The sequence below is a fragment of the Engystomops pustulosus genome, chromosome 6 (genome assembly GCF_040894005.1).
Source record: "Engystomops pustulosus chromosome 6, aEngPut4.maternal, whole genome shotgun sequence".
NCBI classification, from domain to species: domain Eukaryota; kingdom Metazoa; phylum Chordata; class Amphibia; order Anura; family Leptodactylidae; genus Engystomops; species Engystomops pustulosus.
Genome location: NC_092416.1, coordinates 87,331,945 through 87,357,345, shown reverse-complemented (window position 1 = coordinate 87,357,345; position 25,401 = coordinate 87,331,945). Strand labels below are relative to the sequence as shown.

The following is a 25,401-nucleotide window of genomic DNA, read 5'->3' as shown; positions in this document are numbered from 1 at the left end:
ACTATTCTTATACAGGCAGTCCCCTACTTAAGAACACTCGACTTACATAAGACCCCTAGTTAGGTACTTTCGATGTCTGCAATTTTACCTGTCTTTGTATATCTTGTAAAACTAATAAAAACAAATTCAAAAAAATTAAACTTTTTGACCACATGATGGGCAATGTAGCAACAAAAGTGTTTGGGTCTCAAATGGGTAGAAGTTAAATTTCCGCATTACTGGAATAAGGAAGCAATAGCCCTCTATGTTCACAAACATAGAGTTTTTATGAGGGTAGTGATCTTGCTACTTACCCAAGAGCAGATGTGGGCCACTAACTGGGTAGCACTACATTAGATGCATATGCTATGTTCCCATAGTCAGACTATGTTGTTGTAATTCTAATAGAAAGAGTTTGAGAGATATTTAGTGCTGCAAACAAATAATGAATGCCCCCAGGAAAGTAATAGGGAGCCAACATTTTCAGGGACATGCTGTAAGTCTTCACAATGTATGCTAGAAATGTAGCACAACAGAAGGAGGATGAGGCAGGTTCTCTGCTGCTATGTGCAGTGCCCTGTGTATGGCAGTGCTGCCCGCAGGGGATACGCTTTGAGTCACTTTCACGGCTGGCTGAACACACTTTGGACAGTGCATCATCGCGTGTGACTGGAGTGAGCAGAATGGAGATTATGCCCTGTAGACATTGCCCTGAATATTACTGGAGAAAGTGCAAGGATTAACCTCTTACAACCACAACAAACTTCTGGTCACTTTCCCTCCAATCTCTTAATCTTGACGTGAAAAAATGTTTCTTACATGACAAGTGATTATGGAACTTGTTCTTGGTTAATCACATTATAACATTCTAAAGAATATTATAGGGAATTGGATAATTACAAATTCTATAATACACTCTTTGTTTTATGTATGTAGTTTGCAGACATTCTGGAGGCTACCATAAACCACAGACGTGGCCATTGTGCACGGCACTGCAGTACAGATGGCAATGACCTTTACTATATGAGGTTCAGGTGTGCCACCGTGCAGGGATTAGGGGCAGTACTTCATCGGAAGCTGTTGAATGAATGCTTATTGGGTAAACAGCTATTTCTTCTGATGCCCTATACACCTACATTATTGGCTTTACTAAGTGGGGTGAAGGAATAAGTTGCCAGTGGCACCTTTTTTCCCATGGCAGCAAAAGGATAATGCATGTTAAAATCAAGAATATTTGGTCCTCCTTTCTTAGGACATCTGCACAGGTGGAAGATTCCTCCATAGACATATCTTAATTGCTGATGATTGGCAAAACTGCTGGGTATGGCTACATTTATCTGCTGGGTATGGCTACATTTTTTTGTTGATGTTCAGATATCTCCTTGGTTGTGCCCCGAACAATCATAAAGTAAGAGCCCTCTGTCCCCCCACCCCCTCTTTTTTGCCATGGTGATACAGCCACTAGTCATTGCCATTAGGAGTGACACCTTAAAGGACATCTACCACCAGGATAAGGATTGCAAACCAAGCACACAGACATACTGGCGTGTACCCCCTCTGGCAGTACCTGTTCTTCTTTTAGCTTCTTTTGCCTTGGTTTGTAAGAAAAAACTATTTAAAGGAAATTTACCACTAGCATGAAGGATTGTATACCAAGCACACTGACCTACTAGGTGTGTGCCCCCCCCCCCCTGGAAGGATCTGCAATTCTTTTGCATTTGCATAATTTGCTTGGTTTACAATACTTCATCCTGGTGGCAGGTTCCCTTTTAATTAAAGGTTTTTCATCCAGTTTGGATTCTGAAAGAATAATGTTGTACGCTGATGATGTTCTCTTGTTATTAAGCAATACTTTGAATTCTACTGAGAGAGCTATGGAAATTTTGGAAGGATTTTCAAGGGTGGTGGGTATTAGCATAAGCGGGCCGATTAAAGTTTATGGGGGACCCCATTACTTGTAGTCCAGACAGGGAACATCAATCGCTATATACTGCTCCCCAGCGATAACTATACACAGCCTCCCCACTAATAACTATATACAGTTTCCAGTATTCACTATATACAACTCCCCCAGTTATCACTATATACAGCTCCCCCAGTTATCACTATATACAGCTCCCCCAGTTATCACTATATACAGCTCCCCCAGATATCACTATATACAGCTCCCCCAGATATCACTATATACAGCTCCCTCAGATATCACTATATACAGCTATATACAATTACTATAAACATTTGTGTAGAGAAACTTATTTCATATGGAAAAGATGATTGGAATTTGGTACCATGATCAGATATTTTCCCCCATGGTGGTAGAGGGTGGGGGTGGATTTTGAGGTTAAAGTAAAAAGGAAAAAAAATTGTAAGATAAATATGGTGGTTATAACAATGTTACTTAGTGGTTATAAAAAGTTAGTATTGTGTATTGTCTTATATGGGGAATGATTATTGTAATTTGTATGAATATGGAGTGGGCGGAGACTTCGGGGGAGTACCATGAATAACAATATATTGTGTGCTTTTTATTTTTCACAAAATGTAGTGAAAAAACGGAATTGCAGGCAGTCCCCGGGTTACGTACAAGATAGGGTCCAGAGGTTTTTTCTTAAGTTGAAATATGTATGTAAGTCGAAACTGTATATTTTATAATTGTAGATCCAGACCAAAAAAAAAATTGGCCCCAGTGACAATTGGAGATTATACATATTTTGCTGTAATGGGAACAAGGATTATCAATAAAGCTTCATTACAGACACCTTACAGCTGATTATTGCAGTCTGGGGCTATAGTAAAGGATTCAGAAAGCTTCACCAGAGGTCAGAGGGGTCTGTCTGTAACTATGGGTTGTCTGTAAGTCGAGTGTCCTTAAGTAGAGGACCGCCTGTACTTTACTCCAAGAGTACTACGTTTCAGCTCCTGAATCAGGAGCCTTTCTCAAGCCTAGCTTTCTCAAGCGTAGCACTCTTGTAATAAAGTCATTCTGTTTTTTCACTACATTTTGGTGTGCCATCGATTTTAATTACTACTATTGAAGGACTTAACAAACCTTAAGGTAGAGCACCCAATTTATTTTCTATACTGGTACAGCTGAATTCTTTTGTGTGTTTTACATAATTTTTTTTGTTTTTTTCTTCTATGGACTTAATGGTGGAGAGTGACCCTGATTAGTATGGAGTGCCTGATACGGGTTGCTATGTTTTGGAGAAGGCTGGTTTGGATTTATTTAGAAAAAAATTCTGATTTGTGGACTACCTATGAGGTGGACAGCCCTGCACCTAGTGACTGGGGAGTGTGGTGTAGTGTCGCCTTGGTGGAGCCATGGGTTTCTCATATAGGAATTTGGGGTTTCTACAAACTGTTGCTATTTTATCAGTAAAACCTATGTCAACCAGTGACTCCTGGTAAATGGGAGAATAATGAGTCTTTGTTGGCATTCTGCAGTCAGGAGATTTGTTTATATGGTTTCTCTGTGTATCATGTGAGATGCGAGAACTCAATTGTGCCGTATAAAATGTCCTAGTGGTGATGGAAAAACTTGCCATATTTACTAATTTCATTTACCTTATATACTCGAGTATAAGCCTAGTTTTTCAGCACAAAAAATGTGCTGAAAACCCCAAACTCGGCTTATACTCGAGTCAAAAAAATAAATATATCTAAACTCACCTTTCCGGCGACCCCTGTATATCTTCTGAGCGATCTGTCCGGCAGCGGCGGCAGGCTATATACACACTAGGGCAGGGTCTCGCAGGCTATATACACTGGGGCAGGGTCTGGCAGGCTATACACACTGGGGCAGGGTCTGGCAGGCTATACACACTGGGGCAGGGTCTGGCAGGCTATACACACTGGGGCAGGGTCTGGCAGGCTATATACACTGGGACAGGGGCTGGCTGGCTATATACTGGGGAGGCTGTGACCAAAGCATTTCCCACCCTCGGCTTATACTCGAGTCAATAGGTTTTCCCAGTATTTTGTGGTAAAATTATGGGGCCTCGGCTTATACTCGGGTCGGCTTATACTCGAGTATATACGGTAATTAATAATGTTCATACTTTTTTCAAGTTAAGTTTAGCAGCTGCAGTTGCTAGAGTTAAAATAGTAATTAGTAAATCTTTGCTCTCCCTCCAAATTGATTTTTATGGCATAGTTATGCAATTAATACCCGTATATACTTTTGTATAATTAACTTGTGTTTTTGATATTTTATTTAAAACAATATGTAAAGTAATTGCATATACTTGAAGTGTGCCAGGAGAGGGTTCTTTAAGCTTACTGTACATTTTAGGTATTTGGCAACAAATTTTGCTGCAACATAATTATTTGTTTTCTACTAGGGTGAAATACTTTTGATAATGTCAAATTGTAACAACGCAGTCCATCCAGTTCCATTGATAGATAGTTGTCAAAAAGAGGATTTGTTGTGTTACTTTCCTGGAAAAGGCCAATCTTGGCAGGGCACTGTAATTCCTGTGAAACAAGTCTGTCTTGATCGGGAGAGGCAAGACTTGGTAGTAATTGAGCAACGAAAGAAAGAGCGAGAGACTTGGCCCTGGATTTTTTGAGGGATCTCCTGCAGACAACTCGTAGACTTCTAAGAAGTATAGTTCAGGTTGGCAAAAAATCCTATGGTGCTTCACATGGATGGCTAAACCTTAGGGAGGTCTGTCTTATCATTGTTTTCCTAGAGTTTTTGTTTTTTAAACTTTTTAGATGACACCAATACAGTGTAATTCTATGCTCTCTAACTAAGAGCAGAACTGTGATTACGAGGGCCTTAGAAATTACAAATCCATGAAAATGACCAATAACACAAGTGAGGAAGAAGTGGTTGACAACTGCTTAAAATTCCAACTATTGAAAGTACACGCCTGATCTCTCAAGCTAGAGAATATGTTTGAGACATCTTTTCCAACCATAATGTAATGATATATGCAAGATGCAATTTTCTTGTTCTAAGGTTTATGACAATTATGAATGTTTTTAAGTTACTAGAATTAATTAATTTCTTTGTGGTTTCCCATGAAATATAGGATACTGCCAAGACATTCAGCCGCTCTCCTTCTTGGAGAAAGATGTTCCGTGAAAAGGATCTTCGAGGAGTTAGTCCAGACTCAGCTGAAATGTTGCCGGCAAACTTTCGAACTGCCGCTGTCTCCTCCATTACCTCACCTGCTGTGCAGCTACGGAAGATGCAGTCTGAAGGTAGAGTTTTAGTGAAATAGGAATAATGGTGAGCGTACCCGAACTCCAAAGTTTTTGGTTTGGCTCCCAGCATCCTCAATTAATGCTGGAAAAGTCACCATTGGCTTTTAAATGGCTAATCCCTGGGCACCGATGGCATCAATCGCAGATGTGGCTGGTGGTGTTTGAACCCGGACAGAGTTTTAAAATCTTAATTTTGACGGGTCGACTCATCATGATTTGCAATTTATCATTGAAGTTACATAACATTATTGGGGTGAAAATGTCTCACAATGCCTGACATCTCCCAAACTACTCCACTTTTCATTTAATTACACCATATTTATCAAGTGAATCCATATGTTCCAACGTATGTGCATGCAGGCTGCAAACAGGCCGTGTGCCTTTGCTTTTGGCCTGGCTGACATGGCTGGAGTCAGAACCCCTCACCCATGTCAATTGAAAGAAAACTGACCACGCCAGGACCTGATCGTTCAAAGTGCGGTGAGGTATAGTGCATGCACCACAACGTGAATATGCCCAATAGCAAGCTATGAGCTAGCCGCATTTCTCTAGCTCACGGCCTATGCACACAGTCTTAAGACAGTCTAAAAAAATTGGGGCACAAAGGCTGATTATTGATAAATACCCCCATTGAGTCATGGGTTCGTGCTGATCAAACAACTATGCTTGAAAATCAGAAGGATCTGGTCCTTATTCTTGCTGAAATGGGGGATAATTCCATTAAAATGCAGGGGAGATAAGGCTAGTGGAAACCTTGTTCTGTGGTTTGGTGATGTCCTTGGATGCTGGACCTTCTCTTATCTCTGTACAGTATTTCAGCATCTCTAACTTACTTCACTATTGTAAAATGGAAATGATAATAGAGCCTGCTTTACTATACATTAGATAAGTGACTGCTGCAATACTAACTGTACCCCTTAGACAGTGGCGCGGTTATTAAAACATTGCGCAAATCCTTTATTCTGTTTTTTGTAAGCGATGAGTTAAATTCTTATTCTATAGGTTTTATAGAGTTATTTTAGCGCACATCATGCGGTACCTTTAAAATAAATTCCATCTGCATTTTCAGGAAGTCCCTCCAGCAGCCAGCGAGCAGACAACGTCTCAGTCAGAACCTATTCCTGTTAATGCCGTCTTAATGCGGTGAGTGGGGGATGAGGGAGGATGGTGTTTCAGAAGGTGTAAAAACATCTTAACTTAGAACTGTGATGCTGAAGAGCTTGTGCAGAGCGTAACTTCATAGACTGCATCTCATATCTGAGCTCTTAAGAATTTATCTACTCTCTCGAAGCGCCGTCTGATTAGACAAATGAACAAACATCAATTCCCTAGTATAATGTAACTATAATGTATCTTATATAAAACCAGTATAACACATCCAAAATGCCCAATGAGTCCTCCTCTATTAGCCAATACAAAGAGTAGCTTCTGCACTAGGGGAGTGGTACTGTGAAATACTACATTTAATATAAAGCATGGTCATCAAACTTCAGATTTGCAGGTCCAGTTCCTGGAATGGATTTTCAGGAACTGAAAGACTTGACTGCTTTATTCTGTAAACAAGGCCACATTTGGCCACTGTTTGTGCTAGAATTAAATCTCAATGTATAAAAACAATGTAGCTAAGCTACAATACCACGCACTACCCATGATCAGGTGTAGCGCTGTGTATGGCACAAAGCAGCCATGTTTTTTTAAATCCTGGACAACCATTTTGAAGATTAGACTGTCCTACACTTTCCTAGAAACCATGCATTTCCTAGCTGTCCGTGTACTGTTTCTGGTATCATATTTAAGATCCATTAACTTAAAAAGTTGACAGTTTTCAGTTATCAATGAATAACTCTTTTTGATGGACTGCTGGATCAATAGAAAAGGCACTAAAATGCAATACAGTACGCAGCCCATGGGGATAAAGGGGTCTTTGGGGTTGAAAACATTGTTAACCTATCCATAGAAAAGGTCCTCATTATCAGATTAGTGGGGGTTCCACGCCCAGCATCCCCACAGATCAACTGTTTTCACCTGTCAATAAACTAAAATAAAGAACCCAGTGGGTTACTGTAGATCTGCTCCTGTTGATTCTAATGGAAGCTAACCTTCAGTGACCTGTTTCATAAAGCTGTCGACTATCAGCTGGGAAGTACGCAAAGTTCCAAGGTATTGTAACCCAACAATCTGATGTTAATGATCTATACCTAGAATAGATCATCGGTATTTTTGGGCTGAAAACCCCTTTAAGGTGAAGTTTTGGAAGCAGTCCAAAAGTAACAACTATCTAATATAGTGTTCAACACAGACCGTAAGCAGTAGGCCTCTATGTAGGTACATTATATGCCAGGCCACATCTTATCTCCTTTGTATGCAAATTTCTTAGCTATTAAATGTCAATCTCATGACAGAAGGGGGGAACAGCAGGCCCTCTTATCTACTGGCGTAGAAGAAACTGATGAAAGCGCAGTTTTATTATTAACACCACAGGATTGTCAAACTCCAGTTTATTCTCATGCAAATCAGAATACAGCAATTAATATTATTAGACAACTTACCTTTGCCTTTTATTACTATATAGATTATTCACTTCTCCATTCTTATTTTTATCCACAGGTAATTATCCATTAGGGCAATAAGTTCACTGAGGGCACTTTTTTTTTGTTTTTTTACATTCAATCACTTCGCCAAAGGGGCTTGGCCAATCAGATTATCTAAACCCTCCAACCAAGGCACTTTCTGCACACCTGGACGCCGCTTGCTGTGTCATGTAGGGGATAAGGAAGTGGACTGCACACAAGGAAGCCCTGACGAACATCCTAGGCATTCGCAACCTCATGTTCTGTCCACGGATCCAAGACATTTTCTGTTTTAAAGGCGGAATGGAGGGCACATGCACTGGAAACTCATCTTCATTATTTCAATTATTTTCCAGTCCATTGAATGCTGGTGGGTCAGTGCTGACCCTTTCAACTTTGCGGAGGTTTTGGTCAAGAAGAAACACTCTATGCTAACTTTGAAAGAGGCCTAGAGGGAATTGGTGAATAGTTGATGCGAGTTTCTATTTTGTTTTCTGTTGGGTGCATCTTGAGCTATGCAGATTGCAGTCCATTCCCACTCAAAAATACTCAAATTTGACTGAAGACTCAGTACAAAGCCATGTTTTACCTGGTGTGTTGGATATAAAAGAGTCCTTGATGATTCAAGACTGTTTGAACAATGTCCCTGGATGGACCCTGTGCATCAGGACCTATCTCTGATACCATAAGCAGGCTTTTTCCATTCATTAAGCCCCACCAACTTCTTGTGGCCACGACATTGCCAGTTGAGCATGGCAACGTTTTTAATTGTGCTGTCATAAATATTTTTTTATTTATTATTATTATTTATTTGCTCTTTTACTTTTCAATGCCAGTCAACATAGCACTGCACAAGGTGGACTATGCGCGCACAACCTTCATGTGTACTGAAAAGCTTGGCTAATTTTTTGGGTACTCTGAACAAACTGGAGAATGTGCGTTCTACAGATTCAAAATGGGGCTCCTGCTCCCATCAAACATCTAGAAGTCGGTAATCTTACTAGTTTTTATAGCTTTTTTTTTTTTTTTTTGTAGTTTCTACAGATTCTTGTTTACAGGTTTAAAAAGAGCCAGTTACAATGAGTGTTTTTTTTCGTCTTGTATGCTATCTTGTGGGTCTGTAATTGCTCGATATATCCGCAACATTGCAAGTTTTTGTGGAACTAATGCCCTCATTATTCTCTGTGCCATTTCCAAACGGGTCAGTAAAACGGTTGGTTCACCGTAGAGCACACTACAAAAACTCTGGTTCTCCAGATGTTGTTCCAATGGATTTTACAACAGCTGGAGACCCACAGGCTGCTGCTAACCCTTTCCCTTACTGTGTACAACATATCAATTAAAATATCTCAGACTGCTCTGTTGGATCACTGTTGAAGTGGACAAATGCCTTAAGTCATTAATCAGTTCTTAGGAAGACATTTACAAAAGTTACATTACAGTGTATTTATCTCATACCAGGTATGTTGCATTCTGCTACTGTTTCCGGTATTTGACCTAACAAATCAGAAGTCCTAATCCCATAAGAGGAAAGAAGGTAGAAAAATTGTGTCCCATAATATAAGTAGATCGTTTATGATTACTGCCTAAATATGTGTCTTCTTTTGTGTCAACTGTGCCAAATTGAGATAAAATTATGGTAACAAATGAGGTTTAGCCTTGTCACTTCTCCGTGGTGGACATATTAACTATATACTAACATTAGAAGCTGTAGTCTGCAACCATGGAAGAAGAGATTACAGAAACTCCAGGCAGATGTCAGGTACTTGAGATGCCTCAAGATTTGCTGTGTTTAGTGACATTACTAGGTGGACTACAAGATAAAAAAAAAAACATTGTTCAGCCAATTGGCCTGTCTCTTGAGTAAGAGGTATGTACTTGTGTATTATTGCAATGCCTGGAGATGTTATACAAAAGCTTTCAGAATCTTTATAGAAGAGTATATTCTACTGGCAAGTGCCTTGCTGACCCATTAAATGTTCCAAAAAGGCAGCTGCTTGTCAAAATTATGTTGGGGCCTTTTGTGTTTTTGCTCCCCCCACCCCCCACCCCTAGAGAACAAATTCTCTCTTATTGAAAAAAGGTTACAATTCCACTAGGTAGAGACTATTGATCTGTGTTTGCTAGCTGTCTGCATGGAGGTCACTAAGCTCATTATATGTCTTCAAAGATTTAAAGGGGAATTCCAATTGTTACCTGTGTTCTAGACATGCCAGGTCAGATGATTGGAAGGGAGAGCTATGCTATCTAAACCATCTCCACAATGTCAGCACATCTGTAATAGCATCTGCTGAATTCATGTGGTAGTAGAAAGAGGTTACCCTGTCTCAACCTTTGTGTTGGAAATTTTAGAGCTCCAAATTTTGAATTGTCTTCATTCTGTTAAAAAAGTTAACAAATTTACTGAGAAACAAGAAATTTATGGAAGCAAACCAGTGGGAACCCTTCCAAATATTGTTAATCCACCTTATTTCGCTGCCACTTTAAAAATATAAAGTTTGAGGAAGCAGATGTAATTTTACAACAATTTCTTTGCTGATATAATTATTAAAGGGGTTTACCCTGAAGTTGTGTGTCTGGCAAGTTCATGTCATACCAGTGTGGATGTGCCCACTGAATCACCTCCCTCATGGGTTCAGACATCTCATTTTAGAGATGGAGGTTCTCATATGCCTCCTCTGCAGATATACATCATATTACAACATTCTTTTTGACGTACACAGTATTTCAATGTAAGACATATTTGGCTGTATGTAGGACCCTCAGTTTTTAAGATCATTAATTTGAGGAAAATCCCTTTTAAATACGGTATATTTTATTGCATAGCAATTTCAGACAAAAAAAATCCCCATACCACATTTTTCTTTTCTATTTTTTCTTACTATAGAACAAAGAAATTCAAAAGCCATAAATGCGTATTTATTTTTTTCTTGAATGTTGGTATAAATAATTATTTTAATATATGTTGTACATGAGATTTTTTATTTCTGGTTGCTCTTTTATTATGCATTATGTTTGACATGTAAATTTATTTTAGCTCTTTTGTTGCACTAGTTGTACTGGTTGTTCATTTTGGAAGGGGTTGAGTATTAAATTGGTTTGTATTACAGGCGGTCAACGACTTACAGACGACCCTAGTTACAAACGGACCTCTGGATGTTGTTAATTTACTGTACTTTAGCCCTAGGCTACAATGATCAGCTGTAACAGTTATCAGAGGTGTCTGCAATTAATATTTATTGTTAATCCTGGTTCTTATGACAACCCAAAAGTTTTAAAATCCAATTGTCACAGAGACCATACAAATTTGACTTAAGAACAAACCTGCAGAACCTATCTTGTATGTACCCCGGGGACTGCCTGTATTTGTTATATAAGCAGTTCTATTTGTATTCCCCACATTGGTCAAATACTATGACAGACCCCATGAGATAGAAATATGTCATCTAAATTTCCAATTTTGCACTACTTTAAAAGTATCTTTGGCAAATACATCTATGACTATGTGACATACAGTGAAATGAATAGTCTCTTTATAGGCTCTTTCACATCTGTCAGATTGTCCTCGGAGTGATAACTCAGGGAAGCGCTTTCACTTTTATTGTAAAATAACTATGGGTTCAGACTCCGTGGGAACATGACTGTAGAAGATGAAATTATTCGTTGCTGAAGAAAAGTTGAGTGAAGTTGGCCCCCCCTCCTTGTTCAAATCAAACAAAATTGGTGTCAAACGTTTGTGCTACGTTTGTGCTGGTTTGTGCAGCAAAATTTTTTGTTTGTGCCGCTATCGTTTTTAAGATTTTAATGAAAGTTTCCAGAGGTCAACCAGCCCCCCCCCCCCCCATTGCCCAAACCAAACTGGTGCCAATCAATTCTGCTACGTTTGTGCTGGTTTGTGCTGCTAAAATTTTTGTTTGTGCGGCTTTTGTTTTGAATATCTGAACAAAAAAATAAAGTTCAAAAGTTCAAGCAGCCCCTGCACGTTAACCGAATCGAACAAAACTGGAGTCAAACGTTAGTGCTACGTTTGTGCTGGTTTGTGCAGCAACCGTTTTCATTTGAGCCGCTATCGTCTTTAAGATATTCATACTTTTTTCCAAAGGTCATCAGAGTTCATTTCTTCCAAAGTACAATGTGTTTGCTAGCTCCCCCTGGTGATCAAACCAGGGATGTGTCACTAGGTTTGTTTTTTACCAGTTCATCCTAAACACCTTTAACCTATGTAAACACCTGAACATACCTTAAAAATGATAGCGGCACAAATGAAAATTTTTGCTGCACAAACGTAGCACTAACATTTGACACCAGTTTTGTTTGATTCGGTTAATGTGGGGGGGCTAGTTGAACTTTTGACCTTTCAATTTTTGTTCATTTATTCAAAACAAAAGCAGCACAAACAAAAATTTGAGCAGCACAAACGTAGCAGAATTGTTCGGCACCAGTTTGGTTTGGTTTGGGCAATGTGGGGGGGCTGGTTGACCTCTGACCTCTGGAAACTTTCATTAGTATCTTAAAAACAATAGCGGCACAAACGTAGCACAAACGTTTGACACCAATTTTGTTTGATTTGAACAAGATGGAGGGGCCAACTTCACTCTGGTCTGAAGAAAGGGGTTCATATTTACACTCCCCGTTATTATACTTTAATCTGTAATAATTCTATACCAATTACATCTGGAACAGCAATACACAGATAAGCACACATTGCTAAAATGCAGCTACTATGATTTTCTTCCCATGTTAGGAACTTTATTGTATGCTCTTTGGAGCCCCTTCTATGCAGTGAATGCCAAAAAGTCAATATTAGAAGGGAAACCCAACCAGATGATTTATCTCTGAACCTAAACAGTCAGCACCACCCTTCGTGGTGTCAGTGAAGGCTCTTTTGAGATCATATTCTTGACTACTGATATACAGTACCTCCATTGAGCTATACGGACAGTTCTAACCAATACCACAGCTGTAGATAATAAATTGGTAATATCATTTATGGGGGCATAATAAAGCCCCACCGCCACAGTGGATCCATCATGAGACTTAGACCTCATGATGTATCCATTGGGCGGTCGCGCTGGTGGACAAAACTATGCCAGGTCTGACATGTCTTGCTGGCCCTTTGAATTTGGGCTGTAACATTTCCTTGCTGCTTTTATCCACCAGTCCCAGACAATCTAGGTGTAGTATTGTGTGCAATGTGCATTTACACTACGATTTACATTTTTTTTCCATGCAGATTTATCATATTTGAGATTATCATATGTCCCAGGGCTCAACATTTTCCAAAGGAGTAGAGGTAAATGGGAAATATAGCTCTGCGGTATCTGTGTGTAAGCAGAAATACAGGGACCCTAGAAGATTGATACCTCACAAGTAATGCACATAGGAAAACAAGTTTTTGTTTTATGTTTTGTAGAGTTTACAAATATAATAAATGCGCTGTCAGATGTTTCAATTGACATTTCTGTGATGCAATAATAATCCACAGTGAAAGACCGTGTCCTATGTGAGCCAGCGGTGTGCACGTAGCACTAGAATCAGACAGAGGCATCAACCCTATATTTAATTGTAGATGTACTTTTGTGGTAGCCTGTGTAGATGAAGGCTAAGCCTGTTAACTTGTGAGTTCAATGGTTAAAAGCTACTGCAGAACAGTAGACACACATTATAAAGTTATATCATATCCTGGAATTTGGATTTTAAGGAAATGCACACAAAATATCCCTTTAAAATAGTGCTGCTGTGGAAATTCAAGGTCACGGAATTAGTTCAGTACCTTGCACTATGGCACAGCTGAATGCCCACCAATATTATTTTTTTACACTCATGGCCTCATGCACCGTTGTTTAGGGATGTGTTCTAGTCACTGTTTCAGCAGCTAATACATGTCCCTATCACTTTCTATTGGCTCATGTCCACTGCCAGTGCATACATCATTTTGGGGTAATAAGTTCTTAAAGGTTCCTAATTTACATAAATAATGTTTTTGTCTCATAGTGCTACTGGTGCCCCCTTTAAATGAATCTGCCATAAAAAAACAAGGATACTTACTCATCCAGGCACTGTGACTATGGTAATCTTATGTGTTATCCATGGGCTTCCTTCTAAAATCAAATGTTAAATAATACTAATGGCCAGAGGGACTTTGGGGGTATTACCACAGCTCCTTTTGTGCTGTAGCTTCACAGACTGTTATAATGTCAGCACTTACATCTACTACTTACATCTACCTGATGTAATCTCACACAGAGTGAGATCCTGCATAGTGTAACAGCCTTTGAAGCTGCAGCACAGAGGGGCCCTGGTAATGTCCCCAAGCTTCCTTCTGCTGCATTAGCATAATTTAAAAAAAGTATTTTAGAAGGACAGAGACAATGGATAATAAATATAAGAAGATTACCACAATCACGGTGTATGGATCTATGAATAAGTGCCACTAGTTTATCAAGCTTGATGGAAGATTTCCTTGAAATATAATCTGCTTTTCATGTAACACGCTTGTTTATACTGAATGTAAACATAGTTGGGGCGTAGGATGGAACTCTCTCATGTAACTCAGCATCTGGATTTCAATAGCGGGTGTTTGATTTACTCACTACAAGCAGAGATCTGGAAATGGCGAGGAATTAAAAAACAAAGTATATAAAGGGAGTTGCATGGATTTTTATTATACAATTTAAGCTTTATTTACTTGAAGGTTGTACAGAAAAAGTGTATCCCCCATTTTTTAGAAAAAACTGCAAATGTCTGTGTTTTATCATTTTCAAATTGATAGGGTTGCAGTACTAATCACGGTCTATGTACCTCAGTGGTGCTGTTTCTGGGGGGACAGTACCACTTTTTTCCTATCCCTGTCAACTCCAGTGTCCCTGATCCCCATTACATTTTTTTTCAGAATGTTTTTATAGAAGACTTGTTCATCGTCTCAATAGAAAAATGAAAGCTGTGCTGTCATTGGTTGCTGTGAGCAACAGAATTCATGAATTTTCCCCATAATCTCTAAGTCCTAAAACATGATCCAAAATCCATGCACTGTGCTGTGATACATACATTGATGTCAGTAGACAGCTCTTTTACTAATCTACATGCTCAACCGTAACATGCGCTAATCTCCTAAAGGCAGCCATTTTGTGGGATGAGATGGCATTAAATACTTCCAGGGTCTACAATATTTTAGAGAGTGCTGTTCTTGTCCATGGAATTTGCCAATTATTGTATCTCAACCCCTTCGTTGTTGGCCACAAAATGGCTACCTCTACCAGACAAGAAGATACTTAAAATCCTACAAGGGCTTTGCAAAGAAGAGCCAAATCTTGTATTCCTGTCAACGAAAGGTCTTAAGTAAAACTGCCAAAGGTTTTGGGAAAGGTGGCAATGAAAAAAATCTAACAATTGTATATTCTCTTCAAATGATTGTATCTTCACAGACGTGTTGAAATGCCTTACATTGGTCAGATGTTTCTGTGTTTCATGTTGTGTATAAATCGTATCCATGTGTACATACGGCAATGTTAAAAGGACAATTACACATATATCTATATATGAATTTATCCCAGTTTGGTATCATGGATGTATCTATAAATCAGAAAATACATTATCTTTTTTTTTGTGGAAGTAGTTTACTTAGGAGAAAAATGCCATAGGATTACCATGGTCTGTGACTCCTCTTCCCTGGGAATGGAATGTGCAGTCACTTCCTATGACAATCCTTCCTGTCCTTCTATTTGAAGATCTAAAATATGTAATTTCTATGTAATTAAAAAAGATAAAGCATTCATTTACCGTTTGCCTACTTATTTTCTGTAACGCCAATAATGTTGGTGGCCTATCATTTGCTTCTGTCTTTATAGTAGTCTCTAAAACTTTTTGGAGGGTTTTTTTTGGAGTTGGACCGGTAGTATAAAGATGTATATTCATAGAAGCAGAGATATGGGGAGCTGACTGATGCGGACCTCATATTAAAATGGTTGTAAATAAAACTAAAAACCATGGCTGCTTTATTTATGAACAAGTTAAGCCTGAGAAATTCACTCCTGGCCCGAGCCTCGTGTCAGTTCAGTCCAGTGGTTCAAGGTTTGGTTTAGGGCACCCTGCTAGTGCAGAGTGAATTTTTTGGACAGAACTTGCTAGTGGGAATCCGGCCTAAAAAGGCAATAAACAAGTTGAAGTCCAATTCACTTCAGTAAAGTTGAACTGCAGTGACAGAAACAACCTATGGACAGGAGCGAAGCAGTTTGTAATAGAAAGAGGTCATGTTTTTCTAACTCTGAACAACCCCTTTAACTAATGGGAAGCACATATAGTAGACATTGTGGCTAGAATATGGAGGCTAAAATGTTCGAAGGAATAGAAAGTACTTGTAACACAATGTTTGCTCCATGTCATAGGCAGACCAATGTACAGTTAAAGCAGCTCTAACAATTGGCTTCCCATATCTTAGCAATGTGGAAGCCAGGAAGAGAAAACCAATTTGTATGTGTCCATAAGCCAAAATGGGTTCAGGGAAAAATCCATGATTTGAAAAAAACACCGATGTGAAACCACCATGAGTGTGGGGGGAAGGATACTAGGTCATTTATTCTTAAACATCTAGTAATAGTTCTGCTTTGCTTTCATGATATGTAAGGTGAAGCCTCCTGTCTCTTGCCTCACCAGACAGACATTCCTGTCCATAAAATGGCCGTGATGGACGGTCATGTGATCTCTATCTATAAGCAATGCCTGTCTCATGAGGTAAAAGACAAGAGGCTTCACCTTAGATATCAAGAAAGCGGAGCAACATTATTGATAGATGTATATTTAAAACAAAAAATGAGGTAAAGTGGTCAACCACTTTAACATGTTTATTTCTACTTCCTTTAACTTTGAATATAGTAAATGGCTTGTATTGGATTAGTACAATAGATTGTGTCTGGTACAATAGTTCCTTTCCGCTCACTTAAATTGGACTGAGCTGCAATACTACCCATCATTGGTTAAGAGGGGCTCTGCGAATGCAAAAAAAAAATACATCTAGGTAAAAATGGTTATGTATTAATCTGAAATGTTTCTGGGGGGGGGGGGTATGTAAGTGTGTTTTATCTGCAGTCACTTCATTGGCACTACATGGTGTTGGGTAATATATAACCATTTTATATGTTTTCTGTGTCACTGTCAATTTAGAGAGTCGTCTTCTACAAAATATAGATTCCTTTATGTTTACTATGGTAAAAGTGGTTTGCAATGGCTCCAGCCTGGCAGCTTAGAAGTCCTAACTATAAATGGCATTGGATAATGTACACATACCTCCTGTTGTGCTTGCTGCCGTCACAATTCACGCAATAAAGGTTTGGTACAGTGATGCACTGCAATTCTGTTGTATAGGTGCTGGCTTCTCACATTCCTCCCTCAGATTTTGGCACCTGCCCCTAAGTCTTTTATTGTAAAAAAAAAAAAAAAAAACGAAAAATTTGAAAAAAAGGCGTCTCCTACATAACAGGCATCTCTGTTCTTTTCATAGACCAGGAATTATTGGGGGGGGGGGGGGATGTGGGGATTCTGTATAATTGCAGTCAAGTAATTCTTGTGGAATGTTGCTCCTTATCACAGGGCTTGGGGGTGCCAAGAGATGTATAATAAATGCTGTACTTATTTGTATATCTTACGTTGTGTTGACATGTGTTAATGATCTTGGAATGTTTTTTTTTTCTTTTTCTTTGTGCATGGTTAAAATATTTCTTAAAAAAACACAAAAGAAAAAATGGCTGTTGCAAGGCAAGATTGTGAAATGTATGTTTTTTTTACATTTATTTTTTTATTTTATTGGTGAAAGAATGTTAATTTTTTTTTTCTTTGATTTTTTTTTTTTTTTTGTAGTTTTCATCCAACACATGTCTTGCAACAAGAAAATATTAAACTCTGTATGAATGATGTGCTGGAAAACAAAATGTTAAACAAAATGTTGTGAAAAATTTATTATGGTCTTTTTTATTTTATTTTTTTCCTTCATTTTTTTTCTGGTAATTCTAAATTTCAGTTGCAATAAAGCATTCTCAGTGAATTGTGGATGATTAAACATTTACCTCCATTATAATAAAGGGATTATTTTTGAACAACTAAAAGAACTTGAAATGGGAAACTTTTTCAGCAGAATCCTACAATAACAGCAATACCATATTTACTATATAACTTTATTGATCCAAAGGGAAATTGATTAATTTTCTATAGGTTTCGATGCTTTAGAACTTTATAAAATATACAGCTTCAACTACTTTTATGTTGATGGAACTGTTTGAGGGCTTTACATATGAGGAGCAGTATATTATTTTGTATTATCAATAATTCATTTTTTAGTGAGAAGCAAGGTAAACAAAAACATTGCTCACATTGGGGGGGATTTACTAATTCTGGCGCAAGCACATCTGTCAGCATCTGAGATCAGTCTCCGGAAAGCACAGTTCGATGTATTTAAGTGGGGCAAGGCTGTTAGTAATTAATGGGTAGACTGAACAGTCGGGTGCCATAAAAATGCCGACATCAATGAGATGTGCGCTAAAATCTTCCATGGACTGCACCTTAATTTTGCTATGTGACCATTTTTTCCCTGGTCTATCGTGTGGCTAAAAATGCAGACAAAATACACATAAATGTGGAGGATAATGTGGAAACGTTAGGCCACGCCCATTTGCGCCAAAAAAAGGCAGAGGAGTCGGGATAGTCTGAAACATCTGTTCTTTCTGGCACAAAATGATCCACAATAGTTCTGCACCAAAAAAGATTAAAATCCTGGCAATTTTTTGGCGCAGATGAGATAATACATGTGCCCCATTGTGTTAGTTGTCTTTACTACTATATTTTAATAGATTTTTCAGACTGTTACACACAATACAATGTGAAATTTATACATATTGCACATGTAAATTCCTGATCACTGGAAACTGTATTGCAGTTTATGTAAAAGTTAGATGTTTTTATTAGGTTCTGTTTCTTACATAGCCATATAGCTATGGCAACCGCTTGCAAATGGTGCGGGTACGTGCCCATGAGGTTCTTCACCATCCCTGCAAACCCTGCTCTAATAGGACCCTGGAGGTCACTTGGGCAGAAGCCGAGATAGATAGAAACATCAAATACAAAGGAACATAAGTGATTTTTTTTAAATTAGCAAAAATATATAATTAAGAAATAAAAGTCCAACTTTTAACATTTACACCTTTATTGTTAACAAAAAAAAAAAAAAAAACCTTGGAACAATGAACCATCTTTTTCCAAGATTTCAGCTTTTTTTTTTTTTTTTTTTTAATAAATTCAGTTCACACCATATTGAAAATATCTCATATAAAGTGCAAAAAAATATTCCCCTATCAATAAAGTAGGAGTAGAACATTTGATAAATAAATGAAAAACAGCCCAAAATAAATACAAGTTGAGAATACAAAAAATAATTAAAAAAAAAAAAAAAGGGGAAAAAGTTTAAAAGCTACAGATCATCATCATCTTTCCATCTGCATATTAAGGAATGATATTTTTTCTTACTCTAGAGAAACATCTTCTATTAATGATGATGATTTTTATAATTCCACGATAGCTCTCCACATTTGCATTATAAATATTACTATGGATAGCACAAAATATAACCAGTATAAAAGATACATTTGGTAATGCTCTGCTTTGTCCACCTAGTGTGTCTTGCTGTGGTTGCAACCTAGCAGAGTAAATTACCATCTCATCATTAATAAATATTGTATAAAACAAATTAATGTGTCATCAAGTCAAGCACATCGCTTCCCATATTATAATGAACCTTCCTTTTAACTTAATTGCGATGACAATAATACTATAGTGCAGCTTTTGCAAGAAATAAATAGCTCAAAATAATAAATAACGGAAATCATATTCAATTAAGCACTTTTAAATAAAAAATACGAAATCATAAGAATTACAAATAAATATTAAATAACAAATTAACAACCATAATAAGATAAAAAGCAACTGTTCTATTCCTTCCAATATGTTGAAATCTGGGGAAGTCTTGTGTGGTGTCCAGTAGCACCTTTTATATTCAAAATATAGAAAAAGTGCTATGTTCCTTACTCTTAATACCATCTTCATACAGCATTGGTCGTCAGCTTCATACAGCCCTCTCCATAACGTGGCATGGCGCCCGGCCTTAAAGCATTCTCCATCTTTTCCTGTGTTTATCTTTTTCCCATTCCGTGCCCGGGCGCCAGCTGGCGCTGGATACATGTCCCCTCAACGTCAGTGTCAAAGGGGCCTTAAGGACATCTACTCTTTAAATTGGTATTCCAGGTTTAGCGTCTCGTGGTGATATTCTGTTACTTGTTGATCTTGGGTGGTCTGACAAAAGGGACCAAGGCCCTATGGCAGTGGTGGCGAACCTATGGCACAGGTGCCAGAGGTGGCACTCAGAGCCCTTTTTGTGGGCACCCAGGCCATCACCAGAGAGGACTCCGGATATCTTCCAGCAGTCCCAGACATCCCAGGACTTGCTGTGCAAAGAGCTATATTAAAGTGACAGTGCTAACTGGGACTACTGGAGGTGTGAACAGATCTGGATTATCATTGTAGCTCCTGTTCCGGCCCTGACAGTTCTTCCGGTTTATGGGACCCTGGAGGGAAGCTACAATGATCATCCAAATTTTTTCTATTTTTAGCTTTATTGGTATCCTGAGGGTGCTGGTATGAATGTGAGCAGTGACAGAACAGGGAGTATAAATCACAAATTCAATTTCTGTGTTGGCACTTTGCAAAAAAAGGCGGGGCTTGGTTGTAGTTTGGGCACTCAATCTCTAAAAGGTTCGCCATCACTGCCCTATGGTATTGTTTTAATTTAAATCTTTGATGGAGTGCAGTTCATTCAATCAAATTAGAGCAAAAGGCAACTTCTCCATAGGTCTGGAATATATACTTGGATTATGATTTACAATACATAATGGTCTTAAGTCTAGAAAAGGTTTCCCTCTACACATAGGAAGGTCTCAGCAGTTGTACCAGAAGACTTGGGGGTCTATGTGTGCCCATGTAAATAAAGTGGTGGTGCACAAACAATTCCAGCACTCTGGTACATTCTAAGGGCCATCTATATCACTGGGACATGAGCAGTCATGAGAGCAGGTGTCAAATTATATTCTTAAGTATTGAATAGATTAGTTGTTATCTGTTAGAAAGCTTGACTGACAGACTGCCAGACATGTGGACTTTTACTATACCATGCTCCATTTTTTTTTTTGGAGGGCATAACTATTTGAGAACACTTCTCCCTGTACCTGGGGTAGGAACACTATGACAACCTATGTCGGACAAATAGGTGATGAAGCTTTGTCAATTCTGGGTAGTGTTAAAATGTTTTGCACAGCAATCATAAAGGGCCTTAGGCTCAAAAAGAGTTTTCTAACCCAACCCGGTTCATACAAAGTATGAGTCATTAGTAAGTCGCAATAATCAAGTGTAGCTACAAGTTACAAATCAAAGTCCAGAACATCAGTGGGAGTGCTAGCCCGCTCAAGCTCCTCCACAGCCACAGCCTTGGAATCTGTAGGTCTGTCACTTGTAGCTTGTCGGAGGTTTGATTCCAAAGACAGTTCAATTTGTTCCTGACACATTCTCAGGATATTCTAAAATTAGAGAAATAGAGTTATTATAAGTATGCAAGTTGACTGTACTCAGAACAAAAGTGAGCACTTTTGATGCACTTCAGGTATTTCAAGGTAAAACCTAGTATGTATTCATGAATGGTGTTGGTTCTGTTTCATATGCAAGATTTTCAGCAAATCCCATTTAGATAGAAATTTCTGAGATTGATCTAAAATTAAGTTACTGGCAAATCTGTGGAAATTAAACTAGTTTGCAAGTATTTGAATAAAAGGTTCTGCAATATCCCCTTTAAATTCATGGTGGCGATTATGCAGCCATTATCATCTATCATATACCGATAGTACTCAGCAGTCTTTTATGATTGCCACAGCTGCAGGAATGTACATACTGGGGAATAACATGGTCCATTTGCTATAAGACACCTGTTCTTGACATTTTATTAAACAGCAGGTACAAGTGCAGCCTACAATAGGAACATGTCCTATGCTACCAGGACAGAACTGAGAGCACCCTCTACAAGAGTCATGTTGGTAAACACACTTACCGGATCACAACGAATGGCTTTGGCGAGATAGTTTGTGGCTGCCATACTGGAGCAGGTCATGCCCAGATTCTCAGGCCGCAGACCTGTGACTGCAGCTGCCACGCTAGCTGCGGCCACCATAGATGCTGGTAGACCAATGAAAGTACAGTCTACAAGGAAGGAAAACAGAGAGAAAAAAAAAAACTTATCACATGCAATAAAACACAGGGGGTAAAAGCTATTACTATTTGTTCCTGACCAGCATGGCCAATGATAAGCAGCTCATTCTAACCCTAGGAACTTACCTGTAGTGCAGAGAGCAATGAAGGTTTCAGCATGTTTTCGGACTTGCTGCATCTTGTCCCTTGATAGACTGAGCAGCTGTAGGAAGTGTGGGAGAAAGTCTCTGGGTGTCACTGCTTCTATGTCCCACTTTAGCTTGTTCAAGATGAGCAGCTCCATTGCCTACATAAAAGAGGAAAAGTTCAGATCCAATGCATGTGGCTTGACTATAAGACCCGCTCACACAACATTATTCTGATTAGTAATTTCCTTCAGTATTATTTCCCTGCCTGTAAAAATGAATGAAAAGCAGCTCACAAGGACTGTTTTTTGTAAAAACTTTAAAACTCAGAAACTTTAACGTTGGCCCGCATTTATTAAAGCAATTGCACCAGTTTCCTTCAAACTGCTTGCAAATGTATTTATAAAGTGTATGCGCCAGTTTTGTGTCGTGGCTGCACTGTGTCCGACAAGACAGAAAAAATGTGCATCTAAAGGGTCTTGTTGGTGCTTAGTTGGAGTTTGCGCCACAATTCTGTTTGTGCCACAATTCTGCAGCATGCACAAAGTGCACCAAAAAAAAGGTGCACAGAACAGTGGAGGGGGCGCCAGATTAATGAAAAACAGTTTTGCACATTAGTGAGGACAACTGCACATAAATATATGATAAATGTAGGCCAATGACTACAAAACAGACAAGAGATCTGTGGTATGCAGACAAAGAATACAAATGTTCATGTGCAGGTCCACACCCAATCCAATTATATGTGATAACAGAAAGTAACTTTGTGGGGATGATATAAAAGAGTGAGAATAAAGCCTATCAATGACCACAAGGTACTTACCCGCATTTCAGTGGCTGTGAAGGAGAAATCAGAATACATGCAGAGATTCTCAATGGTTATGGACTTTGACTCCTTTAGTTTAGAGGCGAGAAGCAGACAGGTTGCACCCACAAGCTGGAGCCTTCTCTTCTCTACAGGCAACACAGACAGGAACCTGTCCAAGCAGTTGACGGCCTGGGGGAACACCTCTTCTCCACATTGCTGGTCTTCACATACCTGCAATAACATAAGGGCCGGGTCATCAATTAATAAAGTAATTTGGCAAAAAATAAATCTACAATTTAAAAGTAGGTGTTCCATCAGTTCTAGCCCCTTTAAAGATTCACATTCCATATCTGTGGACAGCCCCCCCTCCCCCCATCTGATAAAATCGGAATTACAGAGGTAATTCATGGTATGGACTATGAATAAGAGCGGGGGTGACAGTAGGGATTTTAAGTCAGGATAGATTTTATATATATAATATAAAAAGTACATAAATGGTATTGCTTCTTACAGCTATAAGCAAAAATGACTGTTTTACAATTGTATAGTGTCAGACTAGGGTACCTTCGGCACACCAGATTCAGGGACCGACCATCCATAATCAACTAGGATATAGATTAATGACGTCAAAGTTGAGTTGTATCCTGCTGGATTTCTGGAAACTATACATAGAATAGAGCCTGGCTCAGTTGGAGAGTCCTCTGGCACTCGGGGGGGGGGGGGGGGTCAGTCTGACACTAGTTGTTTCCATTGCTAGCCAAGGACAACAGTATTGGCAAGTAGCAGACTCTGCAAGGTGCAGAGCCAAAATTCAGTTGTATCTGAACTAGTCCCTTGTAAGATTTGTGTTCAGGGGTCTGTTCAGGTTTCCATTGTTTTCAGCCAAGTAATACCACAGTTAGAAACATTATTACCAGCAAATAAAAAAGCACTACTCTGGCAGCAGAGCCCAAAAAGATCATTAGGATTTGTCAGTATCTGCTGGAAACTGAATGCAACATAGTTGTCATGGCTCTGTTATAAGTGAAAGCTAGGACACTTGTGTGAACAGGTGTATATACTACAAACTTCCGACCTCCTCTAAAATGAAGGGGTGCACATGAATACTACTACTAATGAGGGTCATGGAACGTATTATGCATTTACCTTATACCACATGTAATTCTCTCAGGCAATAATGGCAGTAAAGGATAAATCACCAGCAAGTTAGTAAGATAACAAGTGATAGGAGTTTTACAGATTTGCATTGACTTATTACAGCCCAATATATATGGTAGAATTACTGCTAATAACAATACTTTACTACAACATAAATGGTCTAAATGCTAGTATGACAGTAGTGCATAAATCAGTAACTGTGACCCCAACCTATAGCTCTTCAAACTTATTTCCAACAAACTTTGACAGCCTTTAGCTATGTTATGGTCGTTGTTGTAGTATCACTGGTATGCTGTGAGATGTCCCATCTCTGAAATGCTGGGGGCTGTAGCATCACCTGTATGCGGGGAGGGGGGGGGGGGGGTCGGTTGTAGCATCACAATATCTGGTGGCATTAGCCAGTATAGTGTGGACTAGTTCCCAAACAAAAGTGGTTAAAAAGTGGTTGCCCCTGTTGGAACACATGGTAATATACTGAGGAGACATAGATAATTAACCCATTACTTTCACTCATGGTAAATGCGATGGCAGCATGAAGTTGCCGGCACAGATGACTTACCTCCAGCATCCAGCTGGTGAGCATCTTCCTCATGTATGGGTAGATCTCCTTCTGCACACACTGGAAATACATGGGGGAGGCGGTGTATGTGTCCTGGGATGTCAGCAGCCTGTCCAGCACCCGGCTCTGCAGCAGCACTGAATCAGCTTGAGCTCTCAGCTCCCTCTCAGCCTCCCAGCACAGCAGACTGCCCTCCATTCTGTCCTCTGTGTCTACAGCTAAGGCTGCTCAGGAAAATAAGTTGTGTCTCTTTAAACTTTCTCGGCTTGTCCCTTTAAACCGCAGTCTCATATACTCACAGAGGTCCAGATACCACGCCCACTGACCTTAGCCCCGCCCTGTGCACTCAGTGTAGGTGTCTCAGGGGACACTGACACATATGGACTGGGGTTTGTCCTATGTCGTCTGCCTAAAAGTTCTTTATTAACCCCTTCCTGAAAGAGAGGGTCAATCATGCCTGAATGTCCATGGCAGTTTTGTTTAGTTCTGTTCTGCTCTTCTTTTTTAAAGGCAGATATCTCTAGAAAAGCTTTTCATATCATAACAATATTTGCTCTGTTTTTTAATGATATGTGATACTTCAACTTTATAGGATAGTTTTATTAATTACATAATTTTTTTAAATAAAAGTAGCTGATAAATGACCACAAATGTGAATAAAGAAGCTTTTTTTTGTCATTTTTCTGATTAAAGTTTTAA

At 39.0% G+C, this 25,401-nt stretch overlaps 2 protein-coding genes across 11 annotated transcripts in view; one reads left to right on the top strand and one right to left on the bottom strand.

Annotated features, from left to right (window-relative positions):
* PPFIA3 (PTPRF interacting protein alpha 3) overlaps window positions 1–17,174 on the top strand; it is a 113,937-nt gene extending 96,763 nt beyond the window's left edge. For 9 of the 10 annotated variants that reach the window (XM_072110271.1, XM_072110269.1, XM_072110263.1 and 6 more), the window contains 3 exons: window positions 5,016–5,187; window positions 6,260–6,333; window positions 7,798–17,174. In XM_072110271.1, coding sequence (XP_071966372.1) covers window positions 5,016–5,187; window positions 6,260–6,318 — 231 coding nt within the window. In that variant the 3' untranslated portion in view covers window positions 6,319–6,333; window positions 7,798–17,174. The remainder of the gene's footprint in view (window positions 1–5,015; window positions 5,188–6,259; window positions 6,334–7,797) is intronic. The other variant, XM_072110268.1, reaches the window with a different exon arrangement.
* Window positions 17,175–20,541: 3,367 nt separating this feature from the next.
* On the bottom strand, window positions 20,542–25,042 carry LOC140063947 (G1/S-specific cyclin-D1-like). Its single transcript, XM_072110249.1, has 5 exons — window positions 24,703–25,042; window positions 23,001–23,216; window positions 22,179–22,338; window positions 21,895–22,043; window positions 20,542–21,370 (listed from the first exon to the last, which is right to left on the bottom strand). The coding sequence occupies exons 1-5, from the start codon at window positions 24,898–24,900 to the stop codon at window positions 21,215–21,217; spliced, it is 879 nt and encodes a 292-aa protein (XP_071966350.1). The 5' UTR covers window positions 24,901–25,042; the 3' UTR covers window positions 20,542–21,214.
* Window positions 25,043–25,401: the final 359 nt, after the last annotated feature.

Bases quoted from the DNA above. Each gene is read 5' to 3' on its own strand.
- LOC140063947 (XM_072110249.1), bottom strand. From the start codon at position 24,900: ATGGAGGGCAGTCTGCTGTGCTGGGAGGCTGAGAGGGAGCTGAGAGCT. The intron at 22,339-23,000 runs GTAAGTACCTTG...TCTTTTATGTAG, and splicing joins TCACAGCCACTGAAATGCGG to GCAATGGAGCTGCTCATCTT. The intron at 21,371-21,894 runs GTAAGTGTGTTT...CTCTAATTTTAG, and splicing joins AAGCCATTCGTTGTGATCCG to AATATCCTGAGAATGTGTCA.